This window comes from Gobio gobio (assembly GCF_949357685.1).
Source record: "Gobio gobio genome assembly, chromosome: 17".
NCBI classification, from domain to species: Eukaryota; Metazoa; Chordata; class Actinopteri; order Cypriniformes; family Gobionidae; genus Gobio; species Gobio gobio.
Genome location: NC_137110.1, coordinates 31,940,654 through 31,962,254, shown reverse-complemented (window position 1 = coordinate 31,962,254; position 21,601 = coordinate 31,940,654). Strand labels below are relative to the sequence as shown.

Genomic DNA, 21,601 nt, shown 5'->3' with positions numbered 1-21,601 from the left:
AATAGCGGGTGAGCACGGAGTGAATTTGAAGCGCGAGCGGGAGGGTGCGGTGCGGAATAGATCCTATTGCGGGAGAGGGACGAAAAAACAGCCCCGCGCAGATCTAATTTGTATTTAAAGAAAGTGCAGAAAAAAGAAAGATAAAAGAAAAAAGAAAGAAAGAGCGAAAAGGGAGAGAATGGACTGATTCCTCATATGTATCTCAAAATGTGCTCAAATGTAATTGGACAAATGAATATAGGCTAATCATAAACAAAATGTTCATGATCTGTTAAGCCATCCTCTTTATTATTTGGGTATGGCAGTAAACAGTTTACTGCCGTTCGCCGTTCCATTAGCAGCTGTTGCTTAACCCTCTATGGTACGCAATATGATTTCAATGAGGAAAAAAATATTTTTGTGGTGTTTTTCCTGCTTAAAATAGGACCCTATAACAATAGCAATAACGTTTTTCACAATTTTTTTATTTATACATTTTTTTAAAGTTTGTTGCCTCAAAGCAACATTGTACCACAACGGACATATTTAAACATTTTACATTTTCATGTAGAAAAAAGAAATATATTTATTGACAACATCGGTTTCTTTAACCACACACCAGAACAAACACATCTATCCAGTTTATAATGTATTACAAATTTCATATTTAATAAAAAGTAACATTTCAAATTCAGCTGTTGTTCTCAGGCAACATTGTAATATCGTGGAACACAAGTCTTACCAAACCATCACATCAAGTTATCATGTCAAGTTATCATATCAAGTTATCATATCCATCTTCATCCTCATCTCCATCTTCGATCTCTCCCTGCCAGATTGTCACTATGACCTCATCTTCCTCATCACATGACACCTCATCCTCACCGGTTGTGTTTTATACCTTTTTTAAGCGCTATATAAAACGTGCAGATCATAATATATGCAGTTATAGTATGTGAATTACTAATTTTATACGTGCATTACAAAATCATGCAAAAATGCAAATACATTTAGAGAATTTTTATTTTTCCTTACAAATATACTATATTTGTATCCAATCTAGTGTGTCTGGTATGGCCTTATGCGATTCCATTATGGAACAATGTTGCCTTGAGGCAGCACACAGTTTTTTGTTATTTACTCTAAAACATTTGATGATATATAAATGTTAAGTTCTTGAAAATACTTCTTTACTTGTCAGTGAAGATGACTCATACATTTTGTGGGTGATTAACTAGGCGGAAACTAGTGAAAAATACACTTTTCATTGGAGAAAATATGGAGCAATGTGACCTGTGCACATGTGCTGAAACAGGACACAAAATGGACCCCTGTGGGTCATGTGACCAATTTTTTTCCACTTTCATTGATTATTGATTAGTATTTGAGTTCTTCTTCCCTAAAATAGGTTTGACCAATAAATTGGTGTTTCATTGTATTAAAAATAAACTAAAATAGACTATGTTGCCTGGAGGCAACACCGTACCAAAGAGGGTTAAAGTCCTTAATGGCTGCCTGAAGCCTGGAACCCATGGACAGCACCATTACAACACCAATACAGTTGTTTGTTTGTGGGTCTTTCTGCCTTGAGTTTTGTCTTCAGCAAGTGAGATGCATGCTCAATCTGGTTGAGATCAGGTGATTGACTCGGCCACTGCAGAATATTTCACTTCTTATCCTTCAAAAACTTCTGGATTGTGTTTTCGGTCATTGTCCATCTGTACTGTGATGCACCATTCAATCATCTTTGCTGCATTTGCCTGAATCTGGGCAGACAGTATGTCCCTATACACTTAAGTCTTCTGTCACATCATCAATAAACACCAACGACACAGTGTCACCGGAAGCCATGCATGCCCATGCCATCACACTGCCTCCACTGTTTTACACATGATGTTGTATGCTTTAGATTATGAGATCAATGTTGTTGATCTTAGTTGCATCCATCCAAAGAATGCTTTTCCAGAACTGGTCTGGCTTTTTTAGATGTTTTTTTTTTTTTTTTTTTGGCAAAGTCTAATCTGGTCTTTCTATTCTTGAGGCTTAAGAATGGTTTGCACATTGTTGAACCCTCTGTATTTGCTCTTGTTAAGTCTTCTTTTGATTGTAGACTTAGACCATAACATGCCTACCTCCTGAGAGTGTTCTTCACTTGGCTGGATGCTGTGAAGGAGTTTTTCTTTACCATGGAGAGGATCTTGTGATAATCTACCTCTATGATCTTTTTATGTTGCTGAGCTCAGCAGTGCATTCTTTTTTTCTCAGAATGTACCAAACTGTTGATTTGGCAACTTCTAATGTTGACATTGATTTGTTTTGTTTTTGAAGCCAAACGATGGCCATATTAATTTGTATGAAGTGCTCCTTTGACCTCCAAATGCAAATAATAGCACACTTAGAATAAACTCTAGACATGTTACCTGCGTAATTGTTGAAATTATAACGGAGTAGCCCTCATCTGTTCATGAATCAGCTTTTTCCGTTTTGATGGCTACTCTCAAGACAAGAGCTTTAATTCCTATACCCTTCCTCCAATATATAAACACACAAACTTTTTTTTTTTTTTTTGGACTTCATTGGCTGAATTGTTAGACAAAACAAATCTTAAGACAAATCAGGTAAAAACAAATCGTAAGACAAATCAGGTAAAAACAACTGTCATTGGTAAACATTTCTCACCGGCCACTCTGTAATGTCATCAGGCCAAACATGGGGTCCTGATGAGGCTGGCTCCTCACAAGTTCTGCTCCCAACATGTGTTGCAAAGACAAAACAATAAAATAAAAGCTCAACATTTTCTCACATAAAGAGAGATATTTTATTGAAATGTACCTTGGGTCCTGATGGCAGACTGCACCTGAAGATCTCACCATGTCTACATTCTCTTTGTTCCATTTTAAAAATGTTGCTAAAGTCTCCTGGGGAAAAAAAGCAAACATGTATTTAGTAATCATATAATCCTCTTAAAAAGGAAGCACAAAAATTAAGACATATTTATACTTACAAGACATAACTAATTAAAAGTAATTAAAAGTTATGTTCAACTTGCTTCCTCTAGGTAGTATACAAGAGCTTTGTTTGAAATGTATGACTGTGATTAATCTTCACTCTACTGGACACAACTGCTTTGCTGTTTGTGTATTGTTTATTATTGTTCATGAATGAATGTTTGTGTGTGTACAGTTGTACCGAGCAGTCGTCACTCTGGGTCTGCACACATCCAGAACCATCATTCTGTACACAGCAGCCGGACTCTCTCTCTAGATCTTTGGCCTGCTGTGCTATTTTCGCTATTTGACTGTCTCGTCTGATGCAAGGGGAAAACTTTGCTCCCAAGTGGATTAGATCCTCCTATGGAACAAATAATACAGCAGCAATGAAGAGACCCGACAAAAGTGACCCAAAGAGTGACATCTCTTCTAACATTGAATCGACAGTAGAAGAGCAGAATATTTCCGTCTAACAACTACTGACATTGTTTCTACATTAAAGCTACACTATGTAACTTTTCCGTCCACTAGAGGTCGCCTGTTCATAACAAAGGCGTAGTTTGATGACGCCACGTTTGAGCGCAGAATCTTGGGACATGTGGTTTTCACCTCACAGCCGGTGGAAAACAGTCAGGATAGGACTCGGGCAGAAATCATGTTCATGGATGCGATTATTAACATTACTGTAGTCTGAAGCAGAGCAGGACCGAGTGTTGTGGAGCTGAGCAAGGCCGCAGGAGCGATTGAAGAGCGGGACTGTTATTATGGCATAGTCGCCGGCGGGACTTTTATTATGACACGGTTGCCGGCACCACTTCCTCTTTTCCAGTCATGAGTGAGGTAACGCAACTCTGTTTATCGTATTAGATATATCTAAGTGTGTTGAAAAGGAAGTTATGACGTTCGCTCGGCGGTTGCTATGACACTTGTTCACACTGCAGTGAGAGTAAAGTGTTTCACTGAATAAAACCGGAAACGCAGATATGACGCAATCGACAGGCGACTCCCTCACACGCATAGCCCACACGTCCCGGTTCCTCGGTTAAAATAGCTATTTCTCACGATTTACAAATAGTTGGAAACATTTGGGATATTCTAAGTACTCAACTGAACAAAATATATAACACTGGCCTAGTGGTTTCTGGATATTTTACTGCAAAAATCCTACATAGTTCACCTTTAAAGTAATTTAAGCTTTCTAATAAAAGAGGCATAAATTCTCTTCCATTGACTCTAAGTAGCCAACACAAAGGTGATCCATCCAAACTGTGTAACCGGTTTTGAGTGAACAATCCAATTATACAAGCATAATGGCTTTATGTAAGCATCAGTCGAAGATTTGTCTAAAATCGCTAGACCTTTTTTACTAGGCTCGTGCCCCAGTAAAAATGGTCTGTCCCCCAGTAAAATATTCCTGATAAATCATTGCCTGATGAGATACAGAGTAGATAGATACATCTGAAAATAGGCTTTTCTATTCATTGAACTTTATCAGTTACATAATCTTACATAATAGAAAACTTCCCCAGAGTGACAAAGACCCACAAAAGTTTTGAGATTTAGGAGACATCCTCTCAGTACTAGAAGCTGCTAAGCTTGAAGGATACTTACCAGGTCTGGCATACTTGGACACTTCTAAGGGGGTGAATCCTATTGTGGAGAAACTTCAGTATAACATTCAAGAAAAGTGGATGTTATATGGATCCAAATATTAGCAAGAACATCATGTTGCTTTTCCACCTTTCTCAGTGTTTGCAAATGTTGGTTCGTTCAGAAGCAAAAGCATGTACGGATCCCAGTTTCAGTACATTTCCTCATGTGAAATATGAGAAAGGAGAAAGGTTTGAGAGACAAATGCCAGTACCTGTTCACAAGACTCAAGGTAATCCATCAACTAAACTACGATCTGAAGAGGAAAAGAGATCAGTTAGTCCAAACAAAAGCTGCCCAAAACATGGAAAACCTCATCCTTTGAGAAAATGCAGACGGTTCAGAGAGAAGTCTTTACTAGATAGAATGCAGTTCCTGAAAGAGCATTCTGTGTGTTACCATTGTTGTTCTTCTACAGACCATCTCGCCAAGAACTGTAGAAGTTCAGTGCAAAGAGTGCGGTAGTGAATGTCACCCTTCGGCCCTTCATCCAGGACCTGCCCCCTGGAAATCTCAGGCATCTACCTCAACCTCAGAGCATGGCAGGGAGAAAAGCAAATCTGCTAGTCAAGAGGTTACATTTGAGTGCACGGAAGTCTGTGGAGAAGGTCTGAACCCGGAGGAGACTGCATTGCAGGTGACTCACTCACAGGTCCTCAAGGCTTTGAGAAAGGTGAACCCCCGTAAGGCTGCAGGACCCGACGGGGTGGCTCCGAGAGTCCTTAAAGTCTGTGCTGAACAGCTGGCCGAGGTGTACACGGACATTTTTAACACTTCTCTCCTCCAAGAAACAGTTCCACGTATTTTTAAGTCCTCTATTATAGTGCCTGTCCCGAAAAAATCAAACACAACTGCAATGAATGATTTTAGACCAGTGGCGCTTACATCAGTTGCCATGAAGTGCATGGAGAAGATGGTCCTACAGCATATTAACTCTGTGGTTCCAGAAACGGCAGACCCTCTTCAGTTTGCCTACCGCTCAAACAGGTCAGTTGATGATGCGGTGGCACTGGCACTTCACTATATTTTGCAGCACTTAGACACTCCCAATACATATGTACGAGTATTGTTTTTGGACTACAGCTCCGCTTTTAACACGATCCGGCCGATGAAGCTGACTGGCAAGCTGATAGAACTGGGAGTACCAACTACCACTTGTAATTGGATAACAGACTTCCTCACAGATAGGCCACAGGTGGTGAGGATGGGAAAGAAGGTCTCAGCTGAGCTCACAGTGAGTACAGGCGCCCCACAGGGATGCTGTCTCAGCCCTATACTTTTCTCATTATATACACATGACTGTGCCACCAACTCAGACAATAACAATATTGTCATCAAATACGCAGATGACACCACTATCCTTGGCCTCATCAAAGGCGGCAATGAATCACCATATAGGGACATGGTTCACAGAGTCACTGTCTATGGGGAGGACAATGATCTTGTTCTCAACATAGACAAAACAAAGGAGCTCTTTCTGGACTTTAGGAAGAAAGCACCCCCGCTACAGCCGCTAACCATCAAGGGGATTGAGGTGGAACGAAGTGACAGCTATAAGTTCTTGGGACTTCATATCTCCGAGAATCTCAGCTGGGCTAAAAACACTGTTGCAACAGTGAAAAGAGCTCAGCAGAGGCTGCATTTCGTTAGGGTATTGAAGAAGGCCGGTCTTAAAAGTCAACCTCTATCCCATGTTTATAAAGGCCTTGTTGAAAGTATCCTCACCAGTGGGATCACAGTGTGGTATGGCAACACCACCCTGGCCGAGAGGAAATCACTGCAACGGGTCATTAAGACTGCTGAGAGGGTTATTGGCTCTAACCTTCCCTCGATGGACACTATATACACCCAGCGTTGCAAAAGAAAAGCCCAGAGCATCCTTAAGGACAAAAACCACCCAGCTTATGCTTTGTTTAAATGGGTGGACACAGGCTATAATTTGAGACATCGTAGGCCTGTGAGCATTAGCACCCACAAGGCCCGTTTGTTTAAAAGTTTTTTCCCAGCCACTGTCAGGCTAGTGGCACAAGACATTAAGGAGGGAAAAATGTATCCGATTCCATGTTTTTAATTATTGTAATGATTAGGGCAATAGCAATTCATTGTTTTTAGAGTGTTAATCTTGTAAGCACAATATTACTAGTATTTATTACAATGTGTATTTATCTAAACTAGGAAGGTTATTTATTTATACACCGGTTCTGTATTTTGGTTTATTCCCTTAAAATTGTTTAGCCGCTCTCTGCTCTACCTCATTATGCATATGTGTATGTGTGTATGTATGTGTATGTGTAAATATAGATATATGTGTGTACGTATATGTATGTATGCAGGCTATGTATGGGTGCATGCATATATATATTATTCGTTTTTATACATAATTTTTTTATCTAGAACTTGACTTTGAGAAACGCATAAGAATTCCAATGTACCTGTACTGAAACGTACCTGTGCAAATGGCAATAAACTTTGAAACTTGAAACTTCCAGGATTTTATGGATAACTTGCTAAAAAATTAGCATGCAGAGATTGCACCACCTCTTCAGCAAGGTCAGGAAGTGTGGTACTTGCCGCTGTTTGGGGTGTATCATCCTAAGGGGTGTATCATCCCAATTCTACTTCCTGCTTCGCTACTGTTCGGACGCTCTTGCTTACTGCTCCGCGCTTTGCTCTATCGCTTCTATATTTTATCTCATAATTTTAACTTCAGCAAATCAGCACAGCGCTCAAACGACAAAGCTTGACTCCAATGATAAAATTAGAAACTCTGGTGACTGAATTACTAAACAAAAAGCGGAATATTTCAACCGACCAGCCTCCCACTGCCTTCAGCTCACATTCCGGAGAAGGGAAAACACAGCTGCCTACATTCAAAAGGATAAGAAAATGCCTCTTCTAGAATCTACTTGCTGCTCAAACTGCCACAGACTTTTACAAAGGATTGCAATTCTTGAAACAAAGTTATTTGCGGAACCATCCAACCAGACGAATCACACAGCAGAGCTTCATCATGATCGCCCTCTGCACACTGCCGGTGAGTCCCATAAATGTAGTGCTACTCAACAGGTAGAGAAACAAGTAACTGATCAACACACTAATCGATGGAACAAACAAGGAGCAAGACCCAAAGGCACTCGAGACATCAGATTGTCACGAGCATCACATATTGACGCAGTAGCATGCTCTACCCCAGACACAAGGATTGCAAACACTAGTTTCCTACCACCAAATATACATCTTGAAAACAGATTTGAAGTGCTAATGAATGTGGGTGAGGAATCCCCAAACGTGATAAATGTGACCGAACACAGATTGAATCAGCCCGTAGCTAACACTAATGCTAACAGGCGCTCAAGGTCAAGCAGACAGCGGCCCTCAGCTCAGAGCGCAGCCGAGCCCAGGACTCTGATAGTGGGCGACTCCACAATCAGAAACATTAGCAGCAGGGATACAACTACATGCTGCCTTCCACAAGCAACAGTTTCTGATGTAAACAGGGAACTTAAGAACATTCTGATGAAACATAAGACTGCAAATCGTCTTATCATTCATGTGGGAAAAAACGATATTCAGAGAGAGGAGTCAGAACTCCTTAAGAGGGATTTCAATGAACTTTTTGAAACACTTAGAAAACTGAAAGTTCAGCCGTTCATCAGTGGACCACTTCCAGCAAAAGGAACAAATAGGTTTTTGCGGCTACTTGGGCTTAATACATGGCTGCAAAATACCTGCAATATGAAGGGAGTGAACTTTATCGACAACTTTAATCTCTTCTGGAGTCAGAGACAACTGTTTACATCAAATGGCCTCCACCCAAACAAACTAGGTGCAAGAGTGCTAAAGGACAATATTTATTTTTCCCTCCATCATCCTTCAGCTGTGTGTGCTAACCCACTCACCCTGGATGGCACACACACACACCAGTACAGAGTATGGACGATCACAGGACTTAATTTCAGCATCTGAATGGACATGCGGTTGATACTCCCCACAAGGACAATGATAACACCACGCAGCCACAACAACCACTTCTCATGGACACACTCCCAGCTGAGCCCCGCCCTCAGAGCTCACCACAGACACACTGTGACGGATTAGAACAGCTCGAAGTGACACAGATCGAGGCACTAAACAGTAACATCTCAGCCCAGACTGTGGAGACTGTGGAGGCACTGGTAAAAATGGGGACCATCGGGGGTGAGACTGAGACTGATGAACTCTTACAACTTATATGTGGTATAAACAATAAGCTGGATGAAATGTCTAAGTCACTCCTTGAACAGAACGATAACATATTGCAGCTTCCGGTAACACCAGAGAAACAGCCCCCCTCACCAGACATGTTATTCCTCTCTACAGCATCCCCACTTCTGAGCTTCACAGAGAAAACGGATTTTGTTTATACTGGAACCAGACAATCACACTCGATCGCTGCGAGCCCACAGATATCAACCAAAGAGCGTCGAGCCCCACAACCACCAAAGACTGTGGGCCCAGCTCACTCTGCCCCTCCTCCTGTGAGATTTCTTCGGTCACAACGCCATGGCACACACCCTCCTCCATCTGCACCAAAATCAACTGATACCAGCTCTCAGTGACGTGTTCTGGGTCCTCGCAAAGTCAACAGCAATCTTATCAAATTCCTAATGCGCGAACAAGCGCAAAACCCAGTGTGTCTCTATCTTTCTCTATTTCTGTTCTATTACGTGATAGAAAGTCTAAGGCCTTTTCAGGCCGTATGGCAAACCCATCTAATCTGCTGCCTGTTACTTGTCAAACTAAGATAACTGTGGGGGAAAAAATTAAAATTAATACTGTTAAGTTAGCACTTTTAAACATCCGTTCACTTAAAAACAAATCATTTCTAGTCAACGACTTAATATCCACAAACAACCTAGATTTTTTGCTTCTAAATGAAACGTGGCTAGAAGACAGCTGCAGTGCAACAGTCCTCAATGAAACAGCCCCTCCTAACTTTACTTTTATGAGTGTCTGCAGACCAGTCAGAAGGGGTGGAGGGGTCGCAGCTCTATTTAAAGATGTCTATCAATGTAAGCAAGTATCATTTGGTGACTATTTGTCTCTAGAATATCTGGGCATTGTGCTAAAAGGTGCACCACGCATCCTGCTTATCATTATTTATAGGCCTCCGAAATATTCTCCAGCCTTTATTGATGACTTTACAGAGCTGTTATCAGCAATCTCATCTGAGTATGACTGTTTTGCTATTGCTGGGGATTTTAACATTCACATTGACAATGCTGAATCCAGTACAACAAAAGATCTCATGACTGTTCTTAACACTTTTGTACACAACATGTACACGGACCCACACATGATCGTGGACACACTCTAGATTTACTTATCAGTAAGGGTCTAAACATTTCATCGATAGTTATTAAGGATGTGGCACTGTCTGATCATTTCTGCATTTTCTTTGATATATCAATCTCTCCTGCCATTGAAACTAGATCTGTCTCTGTCAAAAAGAGATGCTTAAATGAGAACACTAGTGTGCTGTTTATGAAGGCTATACCTCTAACACCAAGCATATCTGCAGACTCTGTTGATTTTCTCCTTGACTCTTTTAACTCAAAAGTTAAGAGTGTAATTGATGATATGGCCCTTTGAAAGTCAGAAAAAAGAGTGGCAAACAAAAAGCGCCTTGGAGAAACTCAACAGCAGTGCAATTAATGAAAAGACAATGCAGGAAATCTGAACGCATGTGGCGAAAGACAAAACTTGTAGTCCATTACAACATCTATAAAAACAGTCTTCGTGCTTTCAATGTGGAACTAGGCAAAGCTAGACAGACCTTCTTTTCAAATATTATAAACAGAAACATAAACAACACACGCACTCTTTTTGCTACTGTTGAGAGACTAACAAACCCCCTGAGTCACATTCCCAGTGAAATGCTCTCAGACAGCAAATGCAGTGAGTTTGCTTCCTTCTTCACCGAGAAAATCATTAATGTCAGAAATGCGATCAGTACATCCTTGAGTTGCTCTGAGGTGAGTCAGAGACCACAACCTCAGAAAGTTATTATGACTGATTTCGAAGCAATTGATGGTAAAATTTTAGAAGAAACGGTACAGCACCTTAAAACATCAACCTGCGCCCTTGACACACTCCCCACTTCTTTTTTCAAAAGTGTGTTTAACTGTTTAGAAGCAGATCTCCTAGAAGTGGTAAACGCCTCACTTCTTTCTGGGACTTTTCCAAACTCCCTTAAAACTGCAGTAGTAAAGCCTCACCTTAAAAAGAGAAATCTGGATAACTCCATACTGAGCAACTACAGACCAATCTCAAATCTGCCCTTCATAGGCAAGATCATTGAAAAAGTTGTTTTCAGTCAGCTGAACAAATTCTTGAACTCAAACGGACACTTTGACAATTTTCAATCTGGTTTCCGACCGCATCACAGCACAGAGACAGCGCTCATAAAGATTACAAATGATATTCGCCTCAATACAGATACAGGCAAAACATCAATACTGGACCTCAGTGCTGCATTTGACACTGTTGACCACAACATACTCCTTGACAGGCTAGAAAATTGGGTTGGGCTTTCTGGAATGGTCCTCAAATGGTTCAGGTCATACTTAGAAGGGAGAGGTTATTATGTGAGTATAGGTGACCATAAGTCTGAGTGGACATCCATGACATGCGGAGTCCCACAAGGGTCAATTCTTGCACCACTCCTATTCAACCTGTATATGCTGCCACTCAGCCAAATAATGAAAAATAACAAAATGGCTTACCACAGCTATGCTGACGACACCCAGATCTACTTAGCCCTATCACCAAATGACTACAGCCCCATTGACTCTCTATGTAAATGCATTGATGAAGTTAACAGTTGGATGTGCCAAAACTTTCTTCAGTTAAACAAAGACAAAACTGAAATCACTACACTAGGAAACAAAGATGAAATTCTCAAGGTGAACGCATATCTTGAGGCTAAAGGTCTAAAATCAAAAAATCAAGTCAGGAATCTTGGTGTGATTTTGGAGTCAGACCTGAGTTTCAGTAGTCATGTCAAAGCAATAAATAAATCAGCTTACTATCATCTGAAAAATATTGCAAGAATTAGAAGCTTTATTTCCAGGCAAGACTTAGAGAAACTCGTTCATGCTTTTATCACCAGCAGGGTGGATTATTGTAATGGTCTTCTCACTGGCCTTCCCAAAAAGACCATTAGAAAGCTGCAGCTCATACAGAACGCTGCTGCCAGGATTCTGAGCAGAACCAGAAAATATGACCATATCACACCAGTCCTCAGGTCTTTACACTGGCTTCCAGTTACATTTAGGATCGATTTTAAAGTACTATTACTTGTATATAAATCACTAAATGACCTAGGACCTCAATACATTGCAGATATGCTGATTAAATACAAACCTAACAGATCACTCAGATCATCAGGATCAAGTCAATTAGAAATACCAAGGGTTCACTCAAAGCAAGGAGAGTCTGCTTTTAGCTATTATGCCAGCCGTTGCTGGAACCAGCTTCCTGAACAGATCAGATGTGCTCCAACAGTAGCCCCTTTCAAATCCAGACTAAAAACACATCTGTTTAGCTGTGCATTTACTGAATGAGCTGTGCCACTGTACGTCCGACTGATTGCACCTTATCTTATGCATTTACTCAATGAGCTCTGTGCTTTGTCCGAACTGCTTGCACTTTAATTATGTGTTTCATTTTAACCCTGTTTTATTTTTAGTTTTTATTTATACTTTTATTTTTTATTTTTTTATTTTGTTAAGGCTGTCTGGCTGGAAGAGGTTGAGAGACAGGGGAGCGATAAATCGAAATCCCTCCGGTGCGAGGACGATCCGTTTAGATCCGCTCTGACGGATAGATCTGTATAGCCTTGGTGGTAAGAGGAAGGACCGTGTAGATCCGCTCTGACGGTCGAACAAAGTAGAGATAGCCCTGGTGTTCCTGTCCAGGAAGATTTGTCTGTAAGGGTAATGTTTAAATGCACAGTTACCTGACAAATATTTTTTGAGTACTCCCTCCGATGCGAGGAAGACCCGTTTAGATCTGCTCTGGCGGGTAAAACATCTAGAGAACGCCCTCAAGTTAGGGCAAGAAGATTTGTCTGTAAGGGTACTGTCTGAAAACACAGTTACCTGACAAATATTTTTAAAGTAAACCTGACTCTCCATTTTCTTCCACCCCAGATAGGGGATTTCATCTTTATTTTAATTTCCTTTTAATTCCTATTATAACTGTAATACTATATATATTTTTATTTATTCAATTATAACTATTTTAACTTCATTTCTGTGTAAAGCACTTTGAATTGCCACTGTGTATGAAATGTGCTATACAAATAAACTTGCCTTGCCTTGCCTTGCCTTGCCTTAAGAAACCGGACAAAATTTGAGTTGTCTTCGATTCAAGGTGTGCCATATGAGGGAGTTTCATTGAACAATGTACTGATTTGAATAACAGCCTGCTAGGGGTGCTGATGAGATTACGTAAAGAGCCTGTGGCTATTACTGCTGACATACAGCACGTTTCATTGTTTTCTGGTTAGGGAGGACCATAGGGATTATCTTAGATTCCTGTGGTACAGGAATAATGACCTTGACAGCGAAATTGTGGATCACAGAATGCGTGTGCATGTTTTCGGGAATAGCCTGTCACCAGCAGTGGCAATTTATGGCCTACGGAGAACAGCCAAAGAATATGAAGAGAGTTTCGGCGGTGACACCAGAAAGCTGGTGGAGAAGGAGTTGTGGAGTATGTGGATGACATGCTAAAATCATGCCCTACAGAGACAGAGGCGATCAGCCTTCTCAAACGTACACAAGAGATGCTTGCAGTGTCTAACCTTAGACTGTACAAGATTATCTCTAACTATCCAAATGTGATTGAAGCTTGGGAAGATTGTGCTGAGGGCATTAAAGATTTGCTAATTTCTCTAATGGGCTTCCCATCCTATGTAGTCTTGGTGTCCTGGAATGTTGCAACAGACTCATGTTTTAGATAGGGGTGCTCCGATCGATCGGCAACCGATCATGATCGGTCGATAATCGCTTTGGGATGGTTGATCGGCGGTCTCCAAAAAGGCCGATCTCATGAACCGATCGCATGCTGACGACACATAAACCCCGCGCCTGCTGTGAGAGCTAGGGCATAATATGCAGCGACACCGTCTCATTCTCTTTCCAGTGCGGGTAAAATAATTATAATGCTGAAGGTGAGGTACAATTCATATTTCTATATTAGATAACTTTCGCAGTCATTTGAAAACGTTCTGTGGGACATAAGTTCACAAACAGCGCGCGTGAATCACAGCGTGCGCGCGCGCTCTCTCTCCCTTTCAAAATGCTCAAATGGCTTCACATCAGCGCATCGCATCTGCACTAAAATCGAGGTGCTCAGTTGACACAGGATTTGCCACTTTGCACAATCGAGGCAGTGTCGCATTGTCACTAAAGTTTATCATTTGCATTTATTTTTAAGTCTTGCCAGTGTTCAAACCGCACTCGCGCGCACGGTCTGGACACACACACACACACACACACACACACACACACACACACACACACACACACACACACAGGCCATCTCACAAAAAGCTTGCGAGTACAAAGTGCGCTGAAATGGTCAGATACACACATATGTATGTACTAAATGACCGTCTTGACGAGTATGCACGTAAACCCCGTCGTGACTCGCGAGTGAACATTTGTGCAACTGCATGTAACCGTAACCGTGTTCACTCTTAAAGTGACAGCTGTCGAATAAACTGCTGCTGTCTCTGAGTTTCTCTTTGTCTTGTGTTGAACCTTTATGACACCCACTGCTCTTGAATGACTAACTTTTGCAACCTTAAGTGTAAGGATGAATCTAATTTAATTTATTCAGGGAAGACCAATATTAATTTACATTTGATTTCTTATTAAATGTCTTTAGTATTTCTTACCTCAATACTAATGTTAGACCTACCTGAAAAATTGTTTTTAAAAACAAAAATGCACTGCATGATCAAATATTTAGGTGAGAATTATATACATTTATTATATACATTTATTTGGGAAAGATGGCCTACAATAGTCTTAAGTTATCTCATTTTCTAAAATAAACACTTGGTGGTTCTTCAAGATCTTGACTCAGTTAATTTAGAGTTAGTTTCATTTCTACAAATGGTGCAAACTCTGCAAGATTATAGATAAAAGATTGCCATTCTGTGATCGGCAGTGATCGGCAATCGGCAGATCATGATCTTGGTGATCGGTAATCGGTGATCGGCCCCAAAAATGCTGATCGGAGCATCTCTAGTTTTAGACGATGATAAGCCTCTCACTCGGAGAGGAGTCCTATCTACCGTGAATGGCTTGTATGATCCTCTTGGATTCCTCTGCCTGATGTCCAGAGTAAAGAACTTTGTGTTTTTGCTGATGCATCAGTCAAAGCCATTGCTGCTGTGGGATACCTGAAGGTGACAGATCAACATTGGTCACACTGATGTTAACTTCTTATTTGAGAAATCCAAATTAGCGCCACAGCCAGACATTACTGGTGTGCTGCTGTATTAGCAGTGGAGATTGCAGAGTTGATTGTGGAAGAGATGGACATGACCTTTGATCATATCTGGTACTATACTGACAGTAAAGTAGTACTAGGCTTCATCCAAAATCAAACACGGAGGTTCTATGTTTATGTGAACAACAGGATTCAATGAATCCATAAATCCAGTACGCCTGCACATTGTGCACAATGGCGATATGTTCCCCACGGAACTTAACCCAGCAGACCACGGATCCAGATCTGTACCAGCAGCATCCCTAGGTGCCAGTTCTTGGCTCACAGGCCCACACTTTTTGCATAATTCTCAGCTTCGGTCAGAATCACAAGAATCACTAGAGATTGTGGATCCAACCTCAGATTCTGAAATACGCCCACATGTGCTTTCGAACCTTACTGAAGTTCCCAAGTTCAGAGAGATTTTTACAGACTCTCTAACCTCAACACTCTCATCATAGCAATAGGACGTCTCATTCACATTGCCAATTTTTTCTCCAAACGCTCGCAAGATGGTAGTTGCAGAGAATTGTATATCTGCTGAAAAGGTTCTTCTGAAGAAGAGCTGGAAAAAGCAAAAATCCTTGTGTTGAAGAATGCACAATACGAGAGTTATCTAACAGAGATTAAAAGCATCACTAGTGACATTAACAGGAAAAGGGCGTCCCTCCAAAAAATTGATGAGCAGACAAGGAGAAAACTGGTCAGGGATGCTGTCAAAAGGCCTACAGCAACATTTAAAGAGCTGCAGCTCTTTCTGACATGTACTGGTTGCTTCCTACAATATGCAAGCCAATTCTAACATGACAACAACAAAAAAAATAATTCAAGCCCAGTTAAACTTTGTCAAAATATACAGTATCTCAAAACCATGTGGAAAATGTGTTATTGTCTGAGGAGACGAAGATTGAACTTTTTGGCTAAAATTGTAAAAGGTATGTTTGGAACAAACACAACACAACACATCAGCAAAAGAACGCTATACCCTGGGTGAAGCATGGAGGCTGCTTTTTTCCAGACCTGAATCCTACAGAATGTAGTGACTGAGCAAAATCAGACACTTAATTGCCTGTTACATTTAACAAGTATGTTTGAAATACTTTGTGCTGAGTAACAGACGTTCCCCCAACATCCTCGGTTACCCTGAAAACAAAACTGATAAGACGTTTTACGACACCAAAGGAATGTGGCCACATGGAAAGTCCACAGGGGAATGACACAACCTGTAAAACACATGCTTTTGCCTCAAGTTATAGACAAGCCGTCAATAAATGAACAAGCACCTTAGGACCTTGTATGTACACACATAACTGTCTTGTAAAGGCTCGTTGCATTGTATGTAACTTAAGAATGTCTTATGAACAACTTACTATTTCAGGTAACCTTATATATGTCGTGTCTCCGATCAAATTAATGCTCGCTTCACAACTTACACTTTCATGTATGTCTCGTAAGAGGCAATATGTGTTTGTTGCATTAATTAGAGTATAAATGGGCACAGACCCTTTTGATTTTTTTATTTTGAGATTCCGAGCGTGTCCGCGAGAGAGACCGGCAGTGCGCGAGAGAAACCGAGCGTGTCCGCGAGAGAGACCGACAGTGCGCGAGAGATGCCGAGCGTGTCCGCGCGAGAGAGTCCTGTTAAATTCTGGCATCACCTCAATCAGTCTGATACTGAATCTATATATAATGGTTAACCATTATATTCGTTTGCTGTAGGCCTACTTCACATATTATTGAATGTATATAATTGCAATTATTTATAATTATTATTAGAGATATGTTTACATATGTTTACATTGACATAGCATTAGATAGATAAACAAATTAATAAATAAATTTTATTCAGTTGTTAATTTGCAGGTGTCTACCCGTCTATAGCTGCGAGAGAGGCTTAAACAATAACACACACACACAAACTTTGTTGTAGATACAGACATTTTAAATATGGGTAACAAAACTTATACTGCTAGTTTCCTTCAGGTTTAGTTAGGGTAGGCTACATACTATACATTAGGCTACTAACCAGTGGTTAAATGATTTGGCAGGTGGGGGAACCCTCAAATTTTGTGTAGGTGTAACAGAGAAAAATGACTCACCGTGGGACAACATATTGGGCCCTATTTTAACGATCTGAAACGCAAGTGTCAAAGCGCGAAGCGCAAGTAACTTTGTGGGCGGGTCTCGGCGCTGTTGCTATTTTCCCGGCGGGATAAATAGCTCTTGCGCCCGGCGCAAATCTAAAATGGGTTGGTCTGAAGTAGCTTCATTATTCATAGGTGTGGTTTGGGCGTAACGTGAATAAACCAATCCGAGCGTCATCCAACATTCCCTTTAAAAGCAGGTGCGCAAGTTCCATTATGGATTGCTATTATTATGGCGTATTTACCAGGCGCACGCCAGGAGCGGTTCACAGCCGAGGAGACTGATGTTCTTGTAAGAGCAGTGAAAGACAGAAGTGAAGTTGTAATGTTGTACATTATGGTAAAGGTGATTTCACAGTCTTTTTTTTTTTCAGTCTTTCAGTTTTTTCAGTTTTTCAGTCGATTTTTTTTCCTGGTTCTTGACGGACAAAGCAATTTGTCAGATTTCCTTATATACATATATGTCTTGCCACTATTGGGCAAACAGGTCTTATCCTTAATTATTACAATTAGAACAGCAAAATAGCACCAGGGATTGTTTGCGCCGGAACACGCCTCCTTTTTTGCGCTGAACCGCCCAGGGAGCGCAAGTTCATTCACTGGTTTAGCGACGTGCTTCTGTGGAGGGAAAAGCGTGCTTTGCGCGGGTGCAAAATAGGAATGACACATGCGTCGGTGTACAAAGTCAATTGCGCTGGGTGCAAGATAGGGCCCATTGAGTATTGTGATATAGCAATATTTTTGGGGATAAGAGTGTCACTGTGGCACCACCAAGTATCACAATACTTATTTATTTGATAGCCTATTTTAATGGTTTTATTTTGGTCCATCATCTACACTGATATGATGATGATGATGAAAATTGCTAAGCACCACAATATGAACATATTCACAATGTAAATTCAAACATTAAAAATGGGAACTTTTGTAAACTTTTTTTTTGTTGTAACTTGTAGCATATACAAGTGCCTTAAGGAGTTTTAAAACCAGTACGGTCCCAAATTTGAACTATTTAGGGGGGTTTGGGGGGCATAGTCTACATTTAGTCTACATAATAATTATAAATAATTGCAATTATATACATTCAATAATATGTGAAGTAGGCCTACAGCAAACGAATATAATGGGTTAACCATTATATATAGACTCAGGGAACCATCTCCCGCTCATCATGAGAATGCACAGCGCACCTGCAAGGTTTCTGACAGGAGGAAGCTACCGGAGGAGATCACTGGTCTTCAGGAGGCTCTGACAGCCGCTGGGCACACAGAGCAGCTGGATAACGCCACTGTACAAGACCTTGAAAGATAACTTTCTCACAAAGACCCTGTTAAAACAGCCAATGTGGAACTTAAAGAGAAAAGACACTAAAGCTAAGGCCCTTGGAGGCCATCTGCATGCAGCCAAAAGCTGAAGTCCAAACACTGACTCAGCAATCCTGCCGCATTAGAGACAAGCTTAATGTGTTGTGGTCCGAAAGGAAGTAAAACGGCCCGACCAACTGCAAATGAACCCTCACAAGAAAGAGGTACCCTGCTGAACTTCAAATCAGCAGCGCTAGCTCCTCCAGCCTTGCACACAGACACAAAGGGGGGAGGAGCCAAAGCCCTCTGCTTAACCTTTCACCAGCCAGTTTCCTGAAAGCCTCTGCAGCCGCAGAAGGAAAAGGATTAATTCAGACAAACCCTGAAATGGCATGTGAAGTGACACTTAAAGACCTCAAGCAAATGGACAGACACATTCCTGCATTCACACCAAAGCTTGCAGGAGACCACGGCGTCCATGCCTACCTACGAGACATTGACCTTCACCGGCAGTCTTCGGCGAGGGTGAACCCCTGGACTCTATCAGATAGACTCTATCTGCTCTGGATCACATCCAGCCCAGAGTTGCGACGCTTTCTTGCTCGGCAGCCAGGAAACCTCCACTCGATTACCAGCAGCGTGACCAGGTCAGACATTAAATGTCCTAGGTTTCTACTACAGACTCAGACAAACCCGGAACGGAAGGAGGACACCAGCTTCAAGAATCTTCTCCTATGACACCAGTTAGTCACCGTGTAGGCGACACAGCCTGCCCCCACACAATGCCATGCAGGTGACTTGACAAAAAAGGCCTTGACGAACACAAGGGCCCCCTCCGAAGGGGTTCTCAAACCCCAATGACTTTGAACTTTGAAACACAGAAGCCAAAGTGGGCACCAGAAGGCACCCAGCATGGCCACAATGCAAGACACCCTCTAGTAAAGTTCCTAGTCAGTGCAGGGCATACAAATTTCCAAGTAGATGCAAACGTGTTCACAGAAACACAAAAGCCTGCATTAGTGAAATTTGAATTGTACTGTTTGAAAGAGAAATCTTCAATGACTATGTAAACCTCACATGTCAACAGCCTAGACATAGCATTGAAACCAAGCGGCAACCTCCCGCAGTTTCTCTTGAAGCCAATACGGAAGTCCCTTAAACTGCAATTAATCGACTGGCCGCTAGGGACAGGCTCCAGAAGGGAGCAGAATCTCATTGAGCCCCATGTTAAAATGGCCAACTTTACAGCAGAATGTTTACAGCCTGGTACAAATTGTGGTTTTGGTCTATACGGCTAATTTTGCCCTTCATGACAACTGTGAGGGGGGTGAATTTTTTTATAACTCATTCGTTTACATTACATAAAGCATTAAAGTTCTGCATAATTAAGGGCGTGGCCACTTCGAGTGACAGGTGGATAGCAATTTATCTGCTGTCTGTTAGTCATCGTGTCACTTAAGCTCCGCCCACGTCCCGCCTTTTTGCCCATTTTCTGTTATCCGGGAGTGACGCGCGATGACGCGCTGCCAAGTGGCAACGGCCAGCTCGACCCTACTTTGCGCTTCAGAACGGCTCATCAGAATACTATGGGTGACGTCACGGACACTACGTCCATATTTTTTTACAGTCTATGATTGAAACTTACAGACCATTGATATATACTATTTGATTTGGCACTGCTGCGCATTGGTTTCCACGACAATGGCTTGTCAAAGGAAACGCTAAACCCAGAACCCAAAGCGCATGCGTCACTGTGAGGTAGCATGGCCGAGCTCCATTCGCTTAAACCCCTGTCCACCTAAAGGTTTGATTTTGATAATTATAACACAACATAACATTCGATATGCATGCAGATTGCGAGTGCTGGCTTGTTAGATGCAGATAAAAAGATAGATCAAATTGACATCTCTACTGTAACAGGAAGAGTCTTAACTTGGGATGCTCAAAACGGTTAATTTTCCCGACCGACAACCGCCGCTCATTATCCGATTATTAACCGTTAACTGATAAGATTATAATATTGAATTGGCATTAAATAAATATACAATTGAAGAGTGCCTGTGAACCGTTAAAAAGACACTTTTTTCCACGGGTTTATTTTACTGTGCAAACCTCAGCATACAGAACAGAACAACAACATCAGAACCTGGATTCACATTATCAAATGTTCACGCACCTGCAGCGTTTCTGACAACAGAGAAAAACTGAATAAAATATTTTAAAAGAAGCATAAAATAAATAGGCCTACACTAAATATTTTTCACTTAAAGGGGTGGTAAACCACGATTTCACTATTCTAACTTTAGCTAACGTGTAATGTTGCTGCTTGAGCATAAACAACATCTGCAAAGTTACAACGTTCAAAGTTTAAAGCAAAGGGAGATATTTGCTTTTAAAGAAATCAGTTTCTAAGGACTACAGCAAACGGCCGCTAGGGACTACTACACATTCACCCAGGTTTTGCTGACATCACCAGGCCCAATATTTACATAAACCCCTCCTCCGGGGAATATGAAATAAGGGGGGCGAGGCAATTTTGTATCGCCGCGGGGAAGCGTTAGTAGGCTGTGTTTTTGCCGCAATGCCGAAGAAACGCTTTTATTTTCATCCGGATTGCAGGTCTGGGGTACTTGCTCTGTTCAGCCTTCCTTGGGAAGGGGGTGCGTTGCAGAGCGTTTAACATACAGCATGTTATATGCACGTGTGTTTGAGTCAGCGGGGAATCAGGCGCGCGCAGGGCTCCCTGCATCCACCGTCTTCGCGATTTCAATACCAGATTTGCACAACGTCAGCTGCGTGAAAAAAACACTGCCGGTGCGTGGATGCACGACGCGCGCGCTGCACATTTCACGGAGGACAACACAATCTTCCACAAACTTCGCAAGTTCAATACAGGATATGCACAACGGCTTGTCCTGAAAGCTGGATTTACAAACAGAAGCTGTTTACGGGCCACAACCTGTAAGTCTGATTTATTTTTCATCGATGT

At 41.5% G+C, this 21,601-nt stretch overlaps 1 protein-coding gene across 1 annotated transcript in view; it reads right to left on the bottom strand.

The window, feature by feature from the left end:
* The window catches only part of ube2o (ubiquitin-conjugating enzyme E2O), a 324,768-nt gene that overhangs the window by 204,143 nt on the left and 99,024 nt on the right, over positions 1-21,601 (bottom strand). The window contains exons 12-14 of the mRNA XM_079840703.1: positions 3,169-3,330; positions 2,812-2,897; positions 2,659-2,722 (exon numbers count right to left, since the gene is read on the bottom strand). Coding sequence (XP_079696829.1) covers positions 2,659-2,722; positions 2,812-2,897; positions 3,169-3,330 — 312 coding nt within the window. The remainder of the gene's footprint in view (positions 1-2,658; positions 2,723-2,811; positions 2,898-3,168; positions 3,331-21,601) is intronic.